Source organism: Cyprinus carpio, chromosome A21 (genome assembly GCF_018340385.1).
Source record: "Cyprinus carpio isolate SPL01 chromosome A21, ASM1834038v1, whole genome shotgun sequence".
NCBI classification, from domain to species: Eukaryota; Metazoa; Chordata; class Actinopteri; order Cypriniformes; family Cyprinidae; genus Cyprinus; species Cyprinus carpio.
In genome coordinates this window covers 20,286,759-20,307,873 of record NC_056592.1, presented here as the reverse complement: position 1 = coordinate 20,307,873, position 21,115 = coordinate 20,286,759, and the positions used below count along the sequence as shown (strand labels likewise).

The window sequence follows — 21,115 nt, the reverse complement described above, 5'->3', positions numbered from 1 at the left end:
GGGCCAGTGTGTGTTGTGATTGGTTAGCTGGGCCAGTGTGTGCTGTGATTGGTTAGCTGGGCCAGTGTGTGCTGTGATTGGTTAGCTGGGGCAGTGTGTGCTGTGATTGGTTAGCTGGGGCAGTGTGTGCTGTGATTGGTTAGCTGGGCCAGTGTGTGTTGTGATTGGTTAGCTGGGGCAGTGTGTGTTGTGATTGGTCAGCTGGGCCATGTTGTGCTGTGATTGGCTAGCTGGGCCAGTGTGTTTTGTGATTGGTTAGCTGGGGCAGTTTGTGTTGTGATTGGTTAGCTGGGCCAGTGTGTTTTGTGATTGGTTAGCTGGGGCAGTTTGTGTTGTGATTGGTTAGCTGGGCCAGTGTGTGTTGTGATTGGCTAGCTGGGCCAGTGTGTTTTGTGGTTAGCTGGGGCAGTTTGTGTTGTGATTGGTTAGCTGGGCCAGTGTGTGCTGTGATTGGTTAGCTGGGCCAGTGTGTGCTGTGATTGGTTAGCTGGGCCAGTGTGTGCTGTGATTGGCTAGCTGGGCCAGTGTGTTTTGTGATTGGTTAGCTGGGGCAGTTTGTGTTGTGATTGGTTAGCTGGGCCAGTGTGTGCTGTGATTGGCTAGCTGGGCCAGTGTGTTTTGTGATTGGTTAGCTGGGGCAGTTTGTGTTGTGATTGGTTAGCTGGGCCAGTGTGTGCTGTGATTGGTTAGCTGGGCCAGTGTGTGCTGTGATTGGTTAGCTGGGGCAGTGTGTGTTTTGTGATTGGTTAGCTGGGCCAGAGTGTGTTGTGATTGGTTAGCTGGGCCAGTGTGTGCTGTGATTGGTTAGCTGGGGCAGTGTGTGTTGTGATTGGTTAGCTGGGGCAGTGTGTGTTGTGATTGGTTAGCTGGGGCAGTGTGTGCTGTGATTGGTTAGCTGGGGCAGTGTGTGCTGTGATTGGTTAGCTGGGGCAGTGTGTGTTGTGATTGGTTAACTGGGGCAGTGTGTGTTGTGATTGGTTAACTGGGGCAGTTGTGTTGTGATTGGTTAGCTGGACCAGTGTGTGTTGTGATTGGTTAGCTGGGCCAGTGTGTGTTGTGACTGACAGCACTCTGCGCCTGGTCGGGAAATGTCATGGCCCTTAACATAGCAGCCTTCTGTGAGCTTCAGTGTAAATATTGCATCAGAATCAAATCAATTTGAGCATGATTTAAACCCGGATGATTGTAACCACTCATCTGCTTTGGAAAAAACTAGCATGTCTCCGACATAGTTATAACACTCGCTGCCTTCTCTTGTGTGGCTCAACCAGGTCTCGTCCCATTCGTCGATCTTTGTGAGATCACAAATCCCAGAAAATATGAGTTGTAGTCCAAACGAGTCGTTTGTTGTAGTTTTTGAAAAGTTTTCTGTTAAATAAAATATCTCCTTTTGAACTGGACTTTGAGCTTTGTAACTTTGCAGATCTTTTTTATGCTCAAACAGCAACATTACAGACTAACTAAAGTTGAAAAAGTGAAAAAGCATAATAGCACCCCTTTAATAAAGTATGCATAATTTTTTATGTAAATTCATATATTTATTCAATTAATGCAATTTGAACAATAAGATACTATAGGGCTAATATCCATCAAATGCAATCAGTCAACAAAATCCATCTTTACACTGCAGATGCTGCATGTGAAGTGGCATTTACAGTAGATGCATTACACAAACTGTTTAATGCAGCTCAGAGATGCCATGAATGCATTTACACTGCAGTTAAAATTGCATAAATGTTATGATATTAACTTTTTGATTATAAAATAAAATGAATATAGAACTATGATACTTTAAATATGAAACTAAAACCAACAAGTCACAGTCTTAAAGAGTGAGTCACTGATTCACTCATTCAGCTGATTCGTTCATTCAGGAATGAAGCAAGTAACTTGCTTATTTCGGAACCATGTTGCATACTACTACTCTTACTATTTCTGCCATAAAAAACATGCTAAAAATAGTAAGAGTAGTACACTGGTATGCATTAGCCACTGTCTTTATGAATGGCTTATTGATTCATTGACTCACTCGATTCATTCAAAAACGCTGAATCATTCAGGAACGAAACACCAGTGTGTTATTCGGAGATGCAATGATTGTCAAAACAGAAAAACAGCTCATACTGACAGTATCGTGTCTAAAATCATCACTTCATGTTAAAACGAACATTACATGACCTACTGTATGTAGACAAGATTTTCACTAGATTTTGAAACAGAGCTGGCTAAGAGATAACAAACCCAAAATATGCTTCTATCCATTTCTTTTACACTAAATTGCAATCCACAGACCAATTAACATCAACTTTGCATATCAAAGCGAGGAGATGCTGTTGACAGTTCACGAGTTTTCTCCACAAACAGGTGAGCCCAGGTGAGAAAGGTCAAGTGTGTTCAGTTTAATGAGCTGACATTTGCACAGAGCTGCATATCAGCAGCACACATTATACCCAAAGATGCTGCTCGTCATGGCAGCTGCTGGATGGTTTCCTGGGCAACAGGTGTCAAGGCAACCTGCCTCCAGCCAGTTATATGTGCCTTTCATCCAATGGGCAGTTAGTGTTATCTGTTTTGTAAAATGAGCCTGTTTACAGTTTTACTGTGCAAACGATGTTTTAACAAACCAAGCTGGAGAAATAATCCCAAAATAAACCTGATGATTTAAATACATAGAAACATTTTCCTCTATTGTTTAACTGCGGTGGTAATTTACTGGCAAATGCTGTAATTTGTTGTAATGACAAAATAAATCTTCAGTGTATGCGGTCACACTTTATTTTAAGGTACAATTCCCACAATTAACTATTAACTATGACTTTTGCATAAATAAAATAAATACAAAAAGTATATACAAAATTGATAATGTATACAGAAACAATATATTTATTTATTGTTCACTGTAGATACACAAATATTGATTCAAAGATTGATCATTTGGACTGTGATGACGCATTTCCAAAGTTATTAATTGCAAATCTGCACTGTAAATAAATAAATGAAAGAAAAAAGGAAATGCACTGGTAATTTTCTGCCATAACATTATCCAGTAATTTTACGGATATTTCCGTTAACCCTAAAACACAATGTAATGAAGTGCAAAATTCAAAATACAGATAAAATGTTTTTTTTTTTTTAATTTTTTTTTTTTACAGTGTAGCTTGAAAGTTTTAATGCATATTTTTATTTTAAAAATTGCTAATGTAGTTTTTTTCACAACTGTTACATGTGATTATAAAAAAAAAAAAAAAAGTTAAAATAATATGGGCTGAAAATTATTGGTGTTTTTACTTTCGGAACCCAGCAGCTGCACTCTGTGGCCCACTAGAAGAAAGTTATAAAAGTAAATCAAAATGTACATTTCAGTCTGTTCCTCACACATGACACGGTATGACTTCAGAAACACAGCATACTGTACATGGTTGCAAGGAGGACTGTTTAGAAGCTTGTAATAATTCCATTTTGGTGAGGGTGACAAAATGAATTTTTATGAGAAATATTCCTTTAGCAGAAGTTGTTACTCCTCCACCTGCAGGTGATGTCATTAACGACAGTCATACTGTCTACTGCTGAACCAACATGATGAGTGTTTCAGGAAACAGTCGTGACTAGCTAGTATTGTACTGGTAGTTAAGCAGCGAGTTACATTATTGTATGGGAAACACCCTTGACTTTTTTTTTTTTTATTGAATTATTTTTCTTTCTCAAACAGAAACATTGCTTATGGTGCCATATAATTTATCATAATATTTGTTTTTGGAATGTTTTCACCTATTTTTTGTTTTAGCTGCTTTAAAAAGGTCCTGTTGTTCTCTTGATTTTATTTATTTTATATTTTGTAGTCTATTGTCTCTATTGCAGCTCCACCAGGCCACGCCCCCTTTTTTGCATATTCCATGGGTGGGATTTATTTAAATGAGTGATATTGTGACTTCACAAGCGAGTTGTCCGGACGAGCTGTTTACTGTAGTTCTTGAAAAGTGTTCTCTGTTAAATATCTCCCTTTAGAAGTGGACTTTGAGCTTTGTAACTTAGCAGATCTTCTTTATGCTCAAACAGCAACATGACACACTAACGAGGCGCTCTGAGTTCTTTTGTAATACTCATCTCATTTCAGTTTTATCTAAAACATCTTGGAGTTGATTCACCTGTTATAAAAGTGGCTTGGGAAGTCAGCGTGAGTTCTTCCTGCACACCTCACACACCTGACCTTTCTCAGAGCTCAAAGGCAGTGTTATCTGACCACCCAAACCCATCCAACGCCTTTTCTTTCGCTTGACTGCTCCAACAACCTATTAGCAGGATCTAATGGCCTCATTACATCACATATCATGATGAGGGCTGTAAGTGAGACGGCCTCCTGGTCACCAGATCCCTGCTGAGATAGTCAACAACAGAGGGACAGCTGGGGTCCGACACACAAGCCCTTCAATAAACCCTTTGTGAAGGTTTGCTAGAGTGGCGTTTGATGAAGGGAGATGGCTGGTTTTCAGCTTTACTGGACTAACCTGGACATGCTTGCTTGTTTTGTCCAGTAAAACAAACTTCATGATTAGAATGTCCAACCAATACATAGCAATAACCAGCTTTCACTATTAACTCTTTATATATTGGCTGTTTATTAGTACTCATAAAGCACTTTGATTTATTGTGCATGAGCATATTTTATATCCCCGACCCCATAGTTAAACTTAACAACTACCTATCTATTAATAAACAGCAAATTAGGAGTTTATATAGGCAAGAGTCATAGTTAATAGTGACAACTGGACCTTAAAATAAAGACTTAACTTAAAATAACTTTGCCCATCCGGCACTCATGACAGGAATATTTGTGGAAAATAGACGTAAATTAATCCAAACATTTATTGGAGTGTTTTCTCTCACACTAATATCACTCAAGTTGTGATTTTTGGCATGCTTTTGCCATAGAGGGGTTATTTTCCTTGGCAGATGAAAAAAAGATGAATTTTCATTAATTCAGTATTATTCAACAATGCTCATTTAATTCATTTTTGTTTAACTGTACAATCTGACTGTTTATTTGCCATTCTTTCTGTGCTTTTCTCGCTCACATACACATACGTTGTTTCATAGTGTCACAGTTTTTGTATTATTTACGGACCTGAACTTACAACCTCTGCCATCTTTGTATTCTTTATTATAAAAGGGACAATGCACATGAACTGACATGAGCACTCGGTCAATTAATTTTCATCTGCAGTCCCAGGCAGGTTGATAATACAAAGTACATATGCCTATAATTAGTATTATTAGTGATGGCATGACCATATGGCGCATTAAACATTAAAGAATCCTGTAAAAGCACATTCCAGTAAACATAAACAGAAGCATATTGGCATAAACACAACACAGTTACATCAAAGCATGTGTGTGCTCATCTTTGGAATTATGATGAATTATGCGGAGGTGGGGCCATAAAATGAAAAACTTTATACAGTAAAATATAAGCAAATGTAATCATGTTTTCTCAATTGAAAACTTCACATCTAGTTAAAATTGTACAGTGATGATATAAAATTGACTTCTTATCCAATGTTTTCAAAGCCTGCTTACAGAGTCTTTCTGCTGATTGTAATGTAATCTGATAAGGCAGAAGTTCACTTTATTCAGTAGTTTGACTAGTAAAAATATATTTAAAAAAAATCTACATTCATTTACATGGAAAGCAGTTTTACACGACATCTTGTAGTTCAATGAAACCTGACCCTCATGTAATAATATTGTAATATCCTCAATTTTTTTAAGTTGTTTTGCTTTTCCAAGAACATCCTGTTAATTAGTGCTCCTGTAGCTCAAGTGGTAGAGCATTGCGTTACAAAGCGCAATGTTGGGGGTTCGATTCCCCGGGAACACATGATAGGTAAAAATTGATAGTTGAATGCACTGTAAGTTGCTTTGGATAAAAGCGTCTGTTAAATTTTAATTAATATTATGCAGTACTTATTTGTGTAGTTACACTGTAACAAGGGCACATTAAAAAAAAAAGTGTAACCAAGACTTATTTTCAAGCATCACAGAAGAACTGTGAAGCCAAAACATAGCTTTGTGTGCTGAACAGACTGAAATCCAGTTTGTTATTTGCTTATAATCTTACCCTCAGATGAAGCCCTGAAATTATATTCATGTTTAAATGTATAAATTAATAAATGAATGAATGCAATGTTTAATGTCATTGACACTGAACTGAAATTTATGAATACAATTTGAGAAGATTCTAAATTAATAATGATGTACATTGTAATGGTACTTTTAATTAATTATTTTTTTATGTTTTATTTATTTATTTATTTATTTGAGACTTAACTGTTTCCCCTTTTGTGTTTTATAATAAAATAACAGCATGCACATGTGGAACGATATAAGAATGAGTCATTAAATATCTGGAGAACTATTCCGTCAGTACGCCGAGACTAAAAATCAAGCTGACAGCAGAGATGAAACTAGACAAGATATCAGCCGCAGCTGGAGCTGGTGCGTATCCTGAGAACAAAACGAGATGTGACGTATTCTTAAAAATTCATACAAACACATTCATATAAACAGAAAGCAAAACAAAGGGCTCTAAGGTGGCAAAGCCCATCAACACAAGATCCATCTGCAAGCATCAGACTGAGCTGATTCAAGCTGACAGCTGTAGCTCTGTGTGAGAGGATGGCTCTCCAAAGTCAACATCCGTTACCAAACAGTTCAAGTAAATAATGCTGGAAAACGAACACCTTTCACACAAGTCATGCATCTCCGTGCAGCTTTTCAGTTAGCGCTTTGGGTATTAGAAAAGTGCATTACACATAAAAAGTATTATTATTATTATGATACACTCACATTTTTGAGGTGAGTTTTGAGGATTAATGCTGCATTTTTTTAATCCCATGAGTACTTTGCCTTCCAAGTTCATTTTCAATAGAAAACATGAGATGAAGGACCTATTAAACTGTTTACAATGGGATAGGGAAAACTATATAGAAATATAGCAAAATGCATAGAAATATCTTAAATGTACTAAACATGCATGTAAATAGTGATGACAAAAGGTCCTTGTGCGCTTGATTTACATGCATTTTTTGCATATATTTCTTTTTTTTTTCAGGTCATTAAGTGTTGCATTTTTTTTTTTTTTTTTTTGCCATCTATTTTTAAAATAGTTTGTGATTTTTGGCTTGTTTTTACAGCAATGGCCTACTGCTGACTGCTAACTGCTGACAGTCTGTCTCCTCTAGTGTTTTGTTTCGTACTGATAAATTGGATGTGAAAGGCAAATGCCAGTCAGCATGCACTAAAAATGTGCTGTTAGTGTTAAAAGTGCTTTTTGATTTCATTTGGATTTCAAATAAACTTTAATATGACTCAGTTCACTCGACAAACAGTGTTGATGTTGCAGAGTTTATCAGTTATGAAGAAATTCAGAAGTTTAGTTCCTATCCGATATTAAACATATCAGTTATCTAATATGAAAGTGTAAATTATTTTAATGAGTTTGCATGACTTTCCTATAATACTAAATGCAACTCAAACATCAGATTAATAACCGAATCCCATCTGAATAGTGCAGATGAAGAACGGATTAGTGAATGGTCTTTCTCACTCATCCGCCACTTCCTGTTTTGAAGAGCCTCATCTCTTGAGATGCTGTTAATTGAGCAGCACTCTAGTGTTAATAATTCAAGTAGCCCTGAGCAAAAAACGCTGTATTGTTTTCGTCTCAGGAGCGGATTGGGAACAGGGCTGTCCTCCGTCTCAGGGGAGATCTTCCATTAAGAACGGAAATTCACTGGAGGGTGATACACACATGTGCTGTTCCTCTTGTGGTGTAAGAGATACTGTATTACAATATACTGCTATTCAGACAACATAACAGGACTAGTTAGTGTGCTAAACTTACTGTAGGTACCAGAGGCTGTGGTTAAAGAGTCTTGTTTGGCATAATGTGCAATAGAGTATGTTTTCACTAGCAAAAACTTGTCCCGTGTTTTTAAAGTGGTGCTATTATGCCTTTTATAAAGTCTTGATTTAGGTTTTTGGGTGTAGAAATGCATTATTTTTAACATATTTTACATTATTGCAGCACCTCTCTTCCCAGTTTGTCTCAAACACACCGTTTAGTTCCTGTTTTGATGAAACCTCTCCTTTCGAAATACGAAGTGTGCTCTGATTGGTTACTGTAGCTCGCCCAGTGCATTGTGATTGGTGAACCGCTTAGAGTTCTGACACGCCCCTTACCATAACTGCCAGTTTCACCTCTTCAGCTGTAAATATAAACAATGGCATCAATAATTAAAATCAGACTGTATTTTTCAGTTTCTCGTTATGTAAGTGCACATTACTGTATGTTGTCTGAGTTTGTTGTTAATTGATTTATATGAGCTATAGTAGCTCGCTACAATATCACGCCAAATATTTGGCAACGTATTAGCATACAGTACATAGTCAGAATGTAACGTGCATCTGTTTTGTCGAACTGCACAGTAGTTTCACAAGATTCGTACCCGAGCTGAAATCACAATTAGTCTAGAATTGACAATTTATTTGGATTCGGTTTTAAAGTTTGGCTCTTCAGTAAGAGTGAGATTTAGTCCAGATATTCTGGATATTATGATGAAGTACAAACGTCCAGCTTCAGCCCGAGCTTCACTTGTCAAATCTTGACTGATCTTTATCAAGTAAACGTCAGAATAACTGCAGTAATATATCCAGATGAAAGAGTCTCAAATCTGATCATCAGGATCTTTTGAGGAGCGTTTGTTTCCAGAAGCTTTACTTTCACTGTTCCTCAGCGGAGGAATGATCTTCACAAGCCTCCAGAACATCTCACATCTTCTGAGGAGCCTTTATTTCTTCATCTCTCAATCACTGCATTATATGTTTGGATCATTTACATCTCATCTTACTGACACACATTACTGGAGATACAGAGCACAGACTGATATTCAGATCATTTTATGTCAGTATCTGCTCTACTGTTTTTAAGACCTCACTGTTTTATATACATCAGCATCATTTATAAGCATCAGCATTTTATTATGCAAATATAAACATCTGCACCAAATTGCATATTTTTGCTCAGTTTGGCCTCTTCTTCCTCCTGGAGTATGAGCTCCAAATTCTCACTATATATCACACTATAGGAGCCATAAAATCTTGACGTTTTGAATATGCATTACTTATGCAAACATAAGATTTTTTTTTTTTTGGTCAAAAGTTCAGTAAATTGTTCCATTTGAAAAATCGGGGAAACAGTCAGTCTTTATGGGGTTAAGTTACTGAGTGCTTAAAGGAGACACTGGATGAAATTTTCACTTTTAGTATTATATATATATATATATATATGCATGCATATTTGTGGATGGATGGATGGAAATGTGTATGTATGCATACGTAAATCTTATATTATTATTATTTGGTATAGTATTCTTGATTATGTTTTGAATGTTTGTTTTTAAATTTTTACGAGTATTTGTATCTTGCCTTTATGTTGTTGTTTTTTCTTGCAATTTTACCCCCTGATGTACTTTCTGCATTAATTCAGTCTAAGCAGAAAAGTAACTAAAACTTTAAACTTAGGGTTAGTAACTTGTTTTAAAAACACAGCTACTTCAAACTTGCTTCAAATTATGTTGTAATTAATGCTGTAAAGTTAACCTACAATATTTAACCTACAAACTCAACAGCTCTATTGACTGTATCTGTATAAGCAAACAGTATATCATCATCTGACTAATGTTTGTGCATGACTCTCTATTATTATTATTATTAGTTGTGCCTTATTGATTGTATCACTGGATGTGTAAAATCTTGATGCAGTCATTACCTGTGGATGATGTGTTTGTTGCGCAGGTAGTGCAGAGCGAGAGCTATTTCACACACATAGTGCTTGACTGTGCTCTCTGTGAAGTGCACGTTCTGCTGTAGATGATAACGCAGATCTCCTCCCAGCAGCAGGTCAACTACCATGAACATGTCCTCCTCATCTTGAAACGAGTACCTGCGTTAGACAAATGATGACATAATTCACATTAATTCACACGTCTAATTTGGAGTCTTTCACTTGTTTTGGATTACCGGTTGATTACCGGCTATTTTAGTGCAACCAATACACCTGCTTGTTAATGCAAACATCTGCTCAGCCAATCATGAGGTGGCAACTCAATCCCTGTTGGGGCAGAAATGTGATCTAAGTGACTTTGTGGAATGATTGTTGGTGGCAGACGAGGTGGTTTGAGTATCTCAGAAACAGCTGATCTGGGATTTTCACGCACTGTAAACAGTCTCGAGTTTACAGCAAATGCAGAAAAACAAAAAAACATCCAGTGAGCGACACTTCTGTGGCTGAAAATGGCCTGTTAATGAGAGAGGTCAAAAGAGAATCACTAGACTGACGAGCACAACAACAGCAGACCATGCAACACACAAAACACCAATTAGCAAATAAAACCTTTAAGCTTATTAAAGGAATAACACCAAAAAATGATCATTTGGATGTTTGGTTAAGTTAAAAACGTCTTAATGCTGGATTTGTTTCAGCTTTTGTCTTCTCCAGATGTTCACTGATGGACTGGAGTGCTGTGGATTACTTGTGGATTATTGTGATGTTTTTATCAGCTGTTTGGACTTTCTGACGGCACCCATTCACTGCAGAGCATCCATTGATGAGACACTGATGCAAAGCTACATTTCTCCAAATCTGACGAAGAATCAAACTCATCTACGTCTTGGATGACCTGAGGGGGAGTATGTTTTAATTTTTTTTAATCGACTGTTCCTTTTAAAAATGTACAATACTGTATGTCTCACCCAAATTTCCTGCTTCAATGTAAATGTCAACAAAGGAAAGAAAACGGTGCATGCTTTTTGAGCTATTTTGGGGGGTCTCTAAAGCTAAAACAAGCAAAAGTACAGAACCTCAGTCATAGAAAACTACAGAAGTTTTTTTTTTTCTGTTTCTTCATGTCTTTCTTTCAGAGAAAGATCTCCCACTGGCAGGTCCGAGCTTGTTCTGCTTGTGCCCTCAGTAACCCATCGGTCAATCAGTGACACACTCAGGAGCTCTTCATCAGCAAACACACATTTTACTCTCATTTGAAAAAAAAAATAAAACATTCAGTAAAGCAGCACTGATTTTACATACTCGTAGCCTACTGATGTGCCCTTCGATTCATATTTGAAAAAAATGACTGGTTCACAGAGCTTTAACAGCTTTACAAAAACTAAAGACAGGTTTGTCCCATCATCCTGCCAGCACCCAGACGAACAAACAAATGAAGAGTTTGGTTCCAAAACACGATAAACGCCATTTTATTTATTTTTTTTTTATTTAGTTTCCACCAAAATCAGTATAGTATGTGGTCGGTATTGAAAAGTCCATTTTTAATTTTATGCAAAATATGATATCCGAGGAGTTATTAGGTCGTTTTCTCCCTTTTTTCCAAACCGCTACAAACGCCATTTCCTTTCTTTGTAGAACGCGATATATCCGCTCAACCAATCACAGCACACCATTCCACGCACTCCAGACAGTATTGGCTCTGAATACACCCGGCATCCTAGTTTTCCTCATCTACTTTGTACTTTGTGATCAACAAGCAAACTTAGGGCTGCACGATAAATCGCATGGGATTGTCATGCGCATCTCGTCAGTAAAGCCGATTCTGTGATAAATCTCCATCACGTGCTTTCAGATGGAGCGCCATTTAATACACAGAGCCATACATCACTGACAAGATATGCAATTTCGCGTTCATAATAGCAGATGAGTCGCATTTGATTATGAATGCGATATTACGTAGCTTGTCAGTGTAAGTGTTTTTATTAATGCCATTAATGTTTTTGTTAATACAGCGTATAGCACTAGTCAACTAAATGAATGTAGCATGGCAAAGATAAATGCACTTTTGGAAGTTGAATGTAAGGGAAATGTAAATTTTGGAATTTCTGTGGTTTAATGTGATGTTGTTGTTCATGTATGTTCATGATGAAATTTTATTTTATTGTTGTAGGCCTAATTAATTTATAGAACTAACAAGATGACCCGTTGAATTCATTTTGGGAGCGATGACTGAATGAATGTATTTTTAATCCAGTGCCTGTATATAAGATTAGTATTGACCAAGTTCAGAGCCTGTCATATGTGGATCAACTTACTATGTTGTGTATTTTTAACAGTTTCAATATGAAAAATAACTTTTATATTCATTCAATGGAAAAAACAAAACAAAACAAAAATGTGTCATGGATTTATTGCATTTTAGGGAAAAAAATATAACATTTTATAATAAATCTTTGAAAATCAAAATCTGGATTTGAATTTTTGATGTTATTATAACCTAAAGATGCTATGTGAAAGTTTCTTCAAATATATATATATACAGTATATATAGTCTGGGACCAGTAAGATTTTTTGTTTTTGAAAGAAGTCTCTTCTGCTAATCAAGGCTGCATTTATTTGGTCAAAAATACAGAAAGCAATAGTAATATTTTCAAATATTATTAAAATTTAAAATAGCTGTTTTCTATATGAATATATTTTAAAATACAATTTATTCCTGTGATCAAAGCTGAATTTTCATCAGCATCATTACTCCAGTCTTCAGTGTCACATGATCCTTCAAAAATCATTCTAATATGCTGATTTATTATCAATACCGGAAACAGTTTTGCTGCTAAACTTTTATTTTTATTTTTGGAACCTGTGATACCTGTTCTTTTCAACTTTTTATTTATCAAAGAATCATGTTTTCATGTTTCTTAACAATTAAGTACACATTTAGAAGTGAACTTTTATTAATGGCAAATTAAAAGTTCTACTTTAAAGTATAATTTAAATCAAGTTTAATAAACTTTTGGCATGCTTTACTGAAGTACACGAATTTTGATGTGTTGACTGAAACACTAAATCACATGTAAAGTACTTGATTATAATATTAAATGTAGTTGTTTGTAAACATGTTTCCGAAAACATTACATTCAATTTGCTCTTACATATATTACTATACGTATATTGTTTCAGTAATAAGTATTCTTCTTAAAAGTACAGTAGGTTTTTTTTTTTCACGAGAGTGTAGTTAATATTCATGAATGAAAGTGAAAGTCCTCAATGCAGAAAGTACTGTAATAGGAATCATCTTTATAAACGTCCTGCTTTACTTTGATAATTTAGTCAGAGATAGAACACTACGTGTGTCCGCCATAGAACACAGCCTGAGGCTTTATGAGCAACAGAACAATCTGCAGATGTTCTCATATCGCTGCTTTATGTTTCAAGAGACCTGCGCGAATGTGCTAAACCACACGTCATAGTGGAAAACACTGCAGAGCTCATTGCATCAGGATTGGAACCCTCTCAGAATTTATAAGGAGACTCTACATCTATTAAAATATTAAAAATGCAGTGATGTTATTTTAGACAGCTGACATTAGAGCATTGCTGGTCACCATCAAAATAAATCAATAGGAAGTTATAGATATGAAGGGGTCTATAGATATAGATGGCTTTGGCCTATGGGATTGTTTTGCCCTTTTATTATTTGCCAAGCAAAAAACAGTAAGCTTGTAAACATATTTTATATTTCTGTCACTGTTATGTTTAGTTCAGTCTCTTTTGGTTTCAGTTTCATGGACTTTTAATTTGTTCATAGTCAGTTTCCTTTTTCCTTTTTCTACAGTACGAAACATGTTACCTGTTCCTGATGCAGAAAAGCTAGTTCATGATCTCTAGACTGGACTATTGTAATGCACTGCTAGGTGCTTGTCCTGCATCCTCAATAAACAAGCTACAGATAGTCCAAAATGCAGTGGATAGAGTCCTTACCAGGTCAAGAAAATATGATCATATTACCCCAATACTACAGTCTCTGCACTGGCTACCTATTAAGTTCCGTATCAGTTACAAAATATTATTACTTACTTATAAGGCCCTTAATGGTTTAGCTCCTGCGTACCTAACTAGTCTTCTACCACGCTACAACCCATCACGCTCCCTAAGGTCATGCTGGACTTTTGATAGTATCTACGATAGCAAAGTCCACTAAAGGAGGTAGAGCTTTTTCGCATTTGGCTCCCAAACTCTGGAATAGCCTTCCTGATAATGTTCGGGGTTCAGACACACTTCCTCTGTTTAAATACAGATTAAAAACACACCTCTTTGGCCAAGCATTCAAATAATGCATCTCATAATTTTGGACTGCAGTTATATCTGATCAAATGCACATTATTATTCTTTAGCTTAAGTTAAACTAATTAATTTTACTTGGCTGGAACTGCAGCTACGCTAATTATGTCTCTATTTGTTTCTCTGTTCTAGGATTTACACAAGCTCCAGTCTGGATCCAGAACACCTGAGAAGAGATGATGCCAGCCCCTCAGAGGACCTCAGATGATGCTAACCCAGAGACAACATACAGAACTACCACATTTTGCTATAAGTTTGATTGCATAATTGCTGTTAATAGTGTTAATCGTCTGTTTGTTTACGTCTTTTATTGATTTTTCTGAACATTTCTGCCGTATACACATAAAACTGACAGTCATCACTGATAAGCTACTACTAAATATTGTAGAAACTTAATTTTCTGTAAAGTTGCTTTGAAATGATTTGTATCGTAAAAAGCGCTATACAAATAAACTTGAATTGAAAAAAAAAAGTATTGCATGCTTCTCATGGCCATTTATTAATTTCTAATTTTCTGTGTGTGTGAAATCTCTTTTAGCCTATTTTACCTGTAAAAGAAACCTGCTTACTGTAATAAATACACACATCTGAAAGAGTTTTGTACTTCGTGTCCTCGTTAACAATTTTATATCACTTACTGTATATCACATATTTTATACAAAATTAATAGTAGTCATTAAAATTCATGTAATTTGGAATTGATAAAATATGTTTGGAAAAAAAACCATTATCAGAATATGATCAGACTTGCCTAATCATGCACATACTGTAGTTTTAGTTTATAGTTTTAGTTGATTTATTTTTAGTCATAATACTAAAAATATTGAAAATGTTGAAATAAAATACATTTCAATACATAACAAAATCATTTTTAATATTTAATTCAAACATAACAAATATTTATTTCATTTCAAGTGATGAACATGTTTTTGGTTTATCGTTTTAGTTAATGATAATAACACTGCCTGTTAGGCAAAAAAGGTTTAGGATTAAATAGCTTCTTACATAGTCATTTTCATTTGATGCTTGTCAAAATGCAACAAAAGGTTTTAACTGTGGCATGAATTTTTCATTCTCTAATGACGATTTGAGGGGGTTTGATTCGTATTTGAGGGCATCACTGAGATCCTGCACTACTGCAGAAGAACACATCTAATAAATTACTGATGACAAGGCTGATGGCATGGCATGAAAACGTGCTTAAGATGTCACCGTGAGCCGTGTCACATTGATTTTAAACTGTGCTTTGATTGACAGGCTTTATTTGTCCGTTGACAATGCCTGCTCAGCGGCCCCTGTCAAAGAGGGACCAAATTACAGCGTGGTGCTGAGAAAGCATAAGGTGTGAGACCACTTGGTCAAGCTATACTTCCTGCACAAGCACAGTGCTGGCAAAAGATTGATTCACCTTGAGTGCATCTGGTTTAAAAATGCTCATGGCATAATGCAACATTATTCGACATCAGAATACGTATACACATGCATGCTAAAAAAGTGCAATGGCTCTCAGATGAGAAAACTGCAGAATAAATGGTATTCTCTTGTTCTGGGCACTCAGGCATCAGGAGAAGAGAGTTCAACTTGTGCCACAAACCTGATCTTCACAAACAGAAGTGCTTCAGGGAAACACACTCCACGTGAGACAGGAAGTAGCCACTTATTTTTGTTTCCATATATTCAAAGGGTACAGTATCTGCAACATTTATTATTATTATTATTATTATTATTATTATTTATTTTATTATAGAGTCAGGAAATGTCCATGGTTACATATTCAATGGTAAATATGACATGGTTTTCAAACAAGTTTTATAAAATAAAATAAACTTCACGTTTTAGACTTTAAACCATTTTATAAGAAAAGGGATGAGTCAAAAGTATCACTTATTATATTAATTTAATAACATATGCATCTTACTGTCTTAATTGTTTAGATTTTTATAGGCTAGTGCATTCAATTTATGGGTTGGGCTTTGCATTGGTCTGAATAAAAACAGCATATGGGCTTATTGAAAATGCAAACTCATTATCTGCCAGCAGGTGGCGCTTTCAGAATGGCAGAAATCATTATATATACTGTAATTTACATTATCTGTTGTTGTTTGTCAAAAAGAATGAACAATATTTATCATGCAGCAGTATTAATTTTGACTGTCAACTCTTTAAAATACACCAAAAAGACAAGGAAAAATTATTAAAGTGATGAAAAGATGAAAGAGTTATTCTCAGTAAACTTATAACATTTTAAATTATAATGTTTAAAAATAGATTTAAAATCAGGTGTAAGGCAGCTGAGCCAGAGCATGCTACTGTTGCACATAAATGATTAATGTTTAGAACAGTGCAAAGAATACAAACCAACCATTAGAAACTCATAACACACAACAACACACACAATAAAATAGATAAAAAAGAAAAAAAAAAAACAAAAAACTTCTCTCAAAAACATCACCATTTTAAAAATAAATGAGATAAAGAAATGAGAATCGTGTAAACGTGATGATTTATGTTACAATTTAAACATAAATGCACACTGTTCTAGAAAAAAAGGGATCGTCCCCTTCCTTTGCACATCTACATTTACTCAAATTGTTATGCTTATAAAACAATTTGTAAGGAAAACGATTGCATTAAATATGGAAGTAGTCCTATTTCTGGGGAAACTTTTTCAAACACACACACACACACACACACACACACACACACACACACACACACACACACACACAATAAGCCGCTCTATCAGCAGCATCCATAACTGAATGGAATAAAATTCCATTGGTTTTGGCCATGAAAAATTTATTTTGTAAAATAGATCAAACAAAAAACTTTGCTTATTAACGAGCTGCAGTTTTATTACATCACATGCTGACAGAGATGCAATATAGAGCCCTGCCCGGGCCTCAAATTTAGGCCTGAGCCCGGCCCCGGCCCTAACGCGTCTTTTTCCCCCCTTCTCCCAAAACAGCTTATATTACTGTTTCAGCTATTAAAATAGTTCAGTTTTGTATGAAATGGCAAAGTGATTATATTTCGTTTCAGTTTTTTTATTAAGTTAATTTCATTTTTTCAGTATTTATTTTTTTACTTCAAAATGCAATGCAGTGATGGGAGAATGCACTTGAGAAACATTTTTTGTTCATTAAATATAAGTTTTTGTTTTTTAAAGTAATGACCAAGCGGCCAGCAGCAGACAGTGAACTGATCATATATGTTTGATCAATTTAGCCTTCTCAAATCATCACGACTTGCCTAAAATAATATCTATAGATATACTAAAACAGTTCAAACATATAACAATGTTTAAACGTTAAACCTAGATAAATGTGTGCTATATCCAATAGTTTGTGTGGAGAGTGGAAGCTAAAGCGTGCTTTGCAGGACATGGAGACGCTAGCGTGATCACTTGTATGTTTTCCGTGGATACGCCATCATTTTTGCTCATAAGGTAAGAGTAATTCATCATTCGTAACTGTAAAGGGTCTACTTTTATTTTTGTTTACTCACAATATCAACAAAACGTTGTGCTTTTATAAAATAAAGAAAACAAACATGATGCGCTTTCTTCTGTCTGGTCTTAAACAGGAGCGCTTCAAAAAAATTAAACCGAATCTCAGCGAATACATGCCTCACAGACATGATAAATATTTCTATCAAAACCTTTAAATTAGTACTTAATTAAATAAAACATAGTGAAAACAAAAACGCTTTCATTATAATCATAATCCGTATAGATGCATTTCTTATAGGCGCGTCTAATGAGGAGATGGCGAGCACTGCACATGACCAATTGGCTTGTTGTTTTTCATGGTAATCAAATCAAATCTCTTTCAGAATGCAGCTTTTCCTGAAGCATTGGGAACTTTTAATAACTCCCCATGCTCCAACTTCGCCCTGATGCTCTGCATGATCAACTGTCACCTGTATGCTAATGCGTGCGTATATGCATTGTGTATTGTGTAGGTGATGTATAATATTTACTGAATCTTGTCTTCCAATTTATTACAGTAAAGTGAGTGTCACAAACATGTGTCTTTGTTTTCTCCGGACTTCATTTCCCATGATCCCTCACCCAGGAACTCATAATTACCATAACAACGGTTTCCCATCAGTGACACTATAAAGGTTGTTTGCTGCCTGCCCTGACCTTTGCCTGATTTTGGATTACTCTTTTGTCTGACCTGGATTATACCTGTTTGCTGCTGTTTGACCTTTCCTGCTTTGACCACTCTTTTTAATAAAGCTGCATGTGGATTCTCAACTCCATTGTCATGCCTCCCACATACAGTGAGTATTTGTAATTCATTATTCACACCCCTGCTAGTGCTAGTGACTGTGTTGAGAAGTGTGAGACGGTGCAGAGGAGACAGGATAAACAGTTTGGAGAACTGATGGATGGATTTTGGTTTCATCTGGCCACAAAAAAATTTCCCATACAGCTGGGTCACATAATAATCTTATAAAAACCTGTCTGGGTTTTATTTGACCCAAACAGCAAAATCCAATATATATATATATTTTTTTTTACTTCACATAAAGAAAATTGAAACATTTTTAATAGTTTAAAAATGTAGCTAATAGTTTGTTTGTAATTGGTTTTGGATCGTAGCAATTAAACGATAGTTCACTCCCCAAAAATGAAAATTATCACTATTTACTAGAGATGTGCATCTTCATAACTGAGACCGATGCAATGCGCATCTTGATGCATACCCAACAATACAATACAATACAATACAGATGCATATGAAACCACTACTGATGCAATGCAAAACGATATTACAATGCAGTGCAATCCAATTTCAATTCTATTCCACACAATGCGATTCAATGCAATATGATGCCTTGGAAAAAAATATGATGCTATGTAATTCAATATGGTAAAGATAGTTTATATATTCTCTGTGGCTGTCAGGATACGCCTCGGTCTCCGTACTGTTGTGATACGTCAGATTCACGCAGCAGCAGCGGTGATGGGAGAATAAACTTGAGAAACAGTTTAGAGAGGAGAAATCAATCTACATATAAAATATTGGTCACAAATTATTGGTCGCTTTCTGAATAATAAATGTATAGCAAATCTACTAATAATTATATATAAATCATTTATTACCAGTGCAAATATGTTAGAAACGATGCATCGCGATACAAATGCCAACCTGTATCCAACACACTTTTTTTTTTTAAATTGATGCATCACCTCATTAAATTTTATGCTGATGCACTGATGCAAATCATTGAATCTTACCATCCCTAATATCTACTGTATGAGTTTCTTTGGTAACACTTTAATTTAGGGACCAATTCTTACTATTATCTATAAGCATGAATATTACTAGCATATTGACTGTTTATTAGTACTTCTAAAGAACATATTAATGCCTTATTTTGCATGAGCATATTTTAGATCCCTTAATTCGACCCCATACCTAGACTTAACAACTACCTTACTAACTATTAATAAGCAGCAAATTAGGAGTTTATTGTGGCAAAAGTTATAGTTAATAGTTAGTTAATAGTGAGAAATGACCCCCAAACTAAAGTCTGATCATTTCTTTCTTCTGTTGAGCACCAAAGACGATATTCTGAAGAATGTTGGAGACCAAACAGTTGCCGGTTGCCATTGACTTCCAAGTTTTGGAAAAAATTACTATGGAAGTCAATGGCTACGGTCACTTGTTTGGTTACCAGTGTTCTTCAAAATATCTCATACAAGAAAAATAATTTGGAACAAGTAGAGGGTGAGTAAATGAAGACAGATTTTTAATTTTTGGGTGAACTGTCCCTTTAAGTGCACTTTACCCCCTTTAAGGTATCCATATATTTTTTGAAATTCAGATTTTTATTGATATATGATTTTTAATGTTTGTCAAAGAATTCTGACTATATTAATTTTGTTCTTTGTCAATAGTTGCATGTACAAGATTCCAGCTGCCAAAATTTCCCTGAGAAAGAGTCAGTGTAACACCAGAGCGAGATAGAGAGAGAGAGGAGTACAGTAGCTTGAAGTCTCTCACATCTGACCTTGAGTGCCTCTTTCGGTCCGGCAGATCTCACACACATCCGCAGCACTGCAGGGGAACATGCACAGCACTCGCCTCCGTCTCAAACTGCCAGCACATCACCATTCCCCAGCCATTCTTTTCACATTTATCATCCCACAGCTATTATTTAGAAAAGGCTGTTTTCTCTTCTCTGCTGTGGGGAGTTTATGCTTATTATTAAATTTGTTGTTAAAAAAATGCACTGGTATTGATTTAATAATTTGCAGTGTAGTCGTTCCTGCCTCACATACTGATGAGGATGAAGGTTTGTGTTCCAGTATGCTTCAGTGAAGTCTGATAAAGAAAACAAGACGTGTGTCACAATATTAATATTTGAAGCGTTTTTTAGTGTCGTTTGGAATTGATTTTAAATTAGATTGTGCAGCGTGCCGTAAAATCAGCGATCTCGTACCTTATTGCAAGTTTTGCAGCAGTTTCAAAGTGAAATGTCCAGTGAGTAGCACTAAAACCTGTGTTCAGTACTTGACCGTGACATGTTTTTATTACGTTGCTTCAGGTACATATCGCAGCGGTTCAGAATTCAAATGTGCAAAGTGATAGAAAAACATTTGCTGATGCAACCTGGCTAATTTAACATATTTGAACTGTTTTGTCGAACTGTTTTGTCCCCCATCCAATTCAAAATTTCATGCTTCAACTGTTACAAATTTTATGCCCAGTCTCCCAACATGCCGAAAGCTAAACTACTAATAAACTATTTCACATGACAAAATTTTCTGAACACAAAGACAAAATATTAGTTTGATTCAGAATTACTATGTACCTTTAAATAAGAAGACGATTCAAACACTGCCTCAAATTGTACTAGACAAAAACATTTGTCAAGACAAACTTTAGGTTGGCTCGAGAATTAGTCGTAAAAGCTTGA

General features: G+C 35.7%; 1 protein-coding gene across 1 annotated transcript in view; it reads right to left on the bottom strand.

Moving 5' to 3' along the window:
- Positions 1 to 21,115, bottom strand: part of LOC109083861 (serine/threonine-protein kinase 32B-like) — a 50,902-nt gene that overhangs the window by 20,542 nt on the left and 9,245 nt on the right. Inside the window, exon 5 of the mRNA XM_042711228.1 lies at positions 9,827 to 10,000. Within this exon, the coding sequence (XP_042567162.1) occupies positions 9,827 to 10,000 (174 nt within the window). The remainder of the gene's footprint in view (positions 1 to 9,826; positions 10,001 to 21,115) is intronic.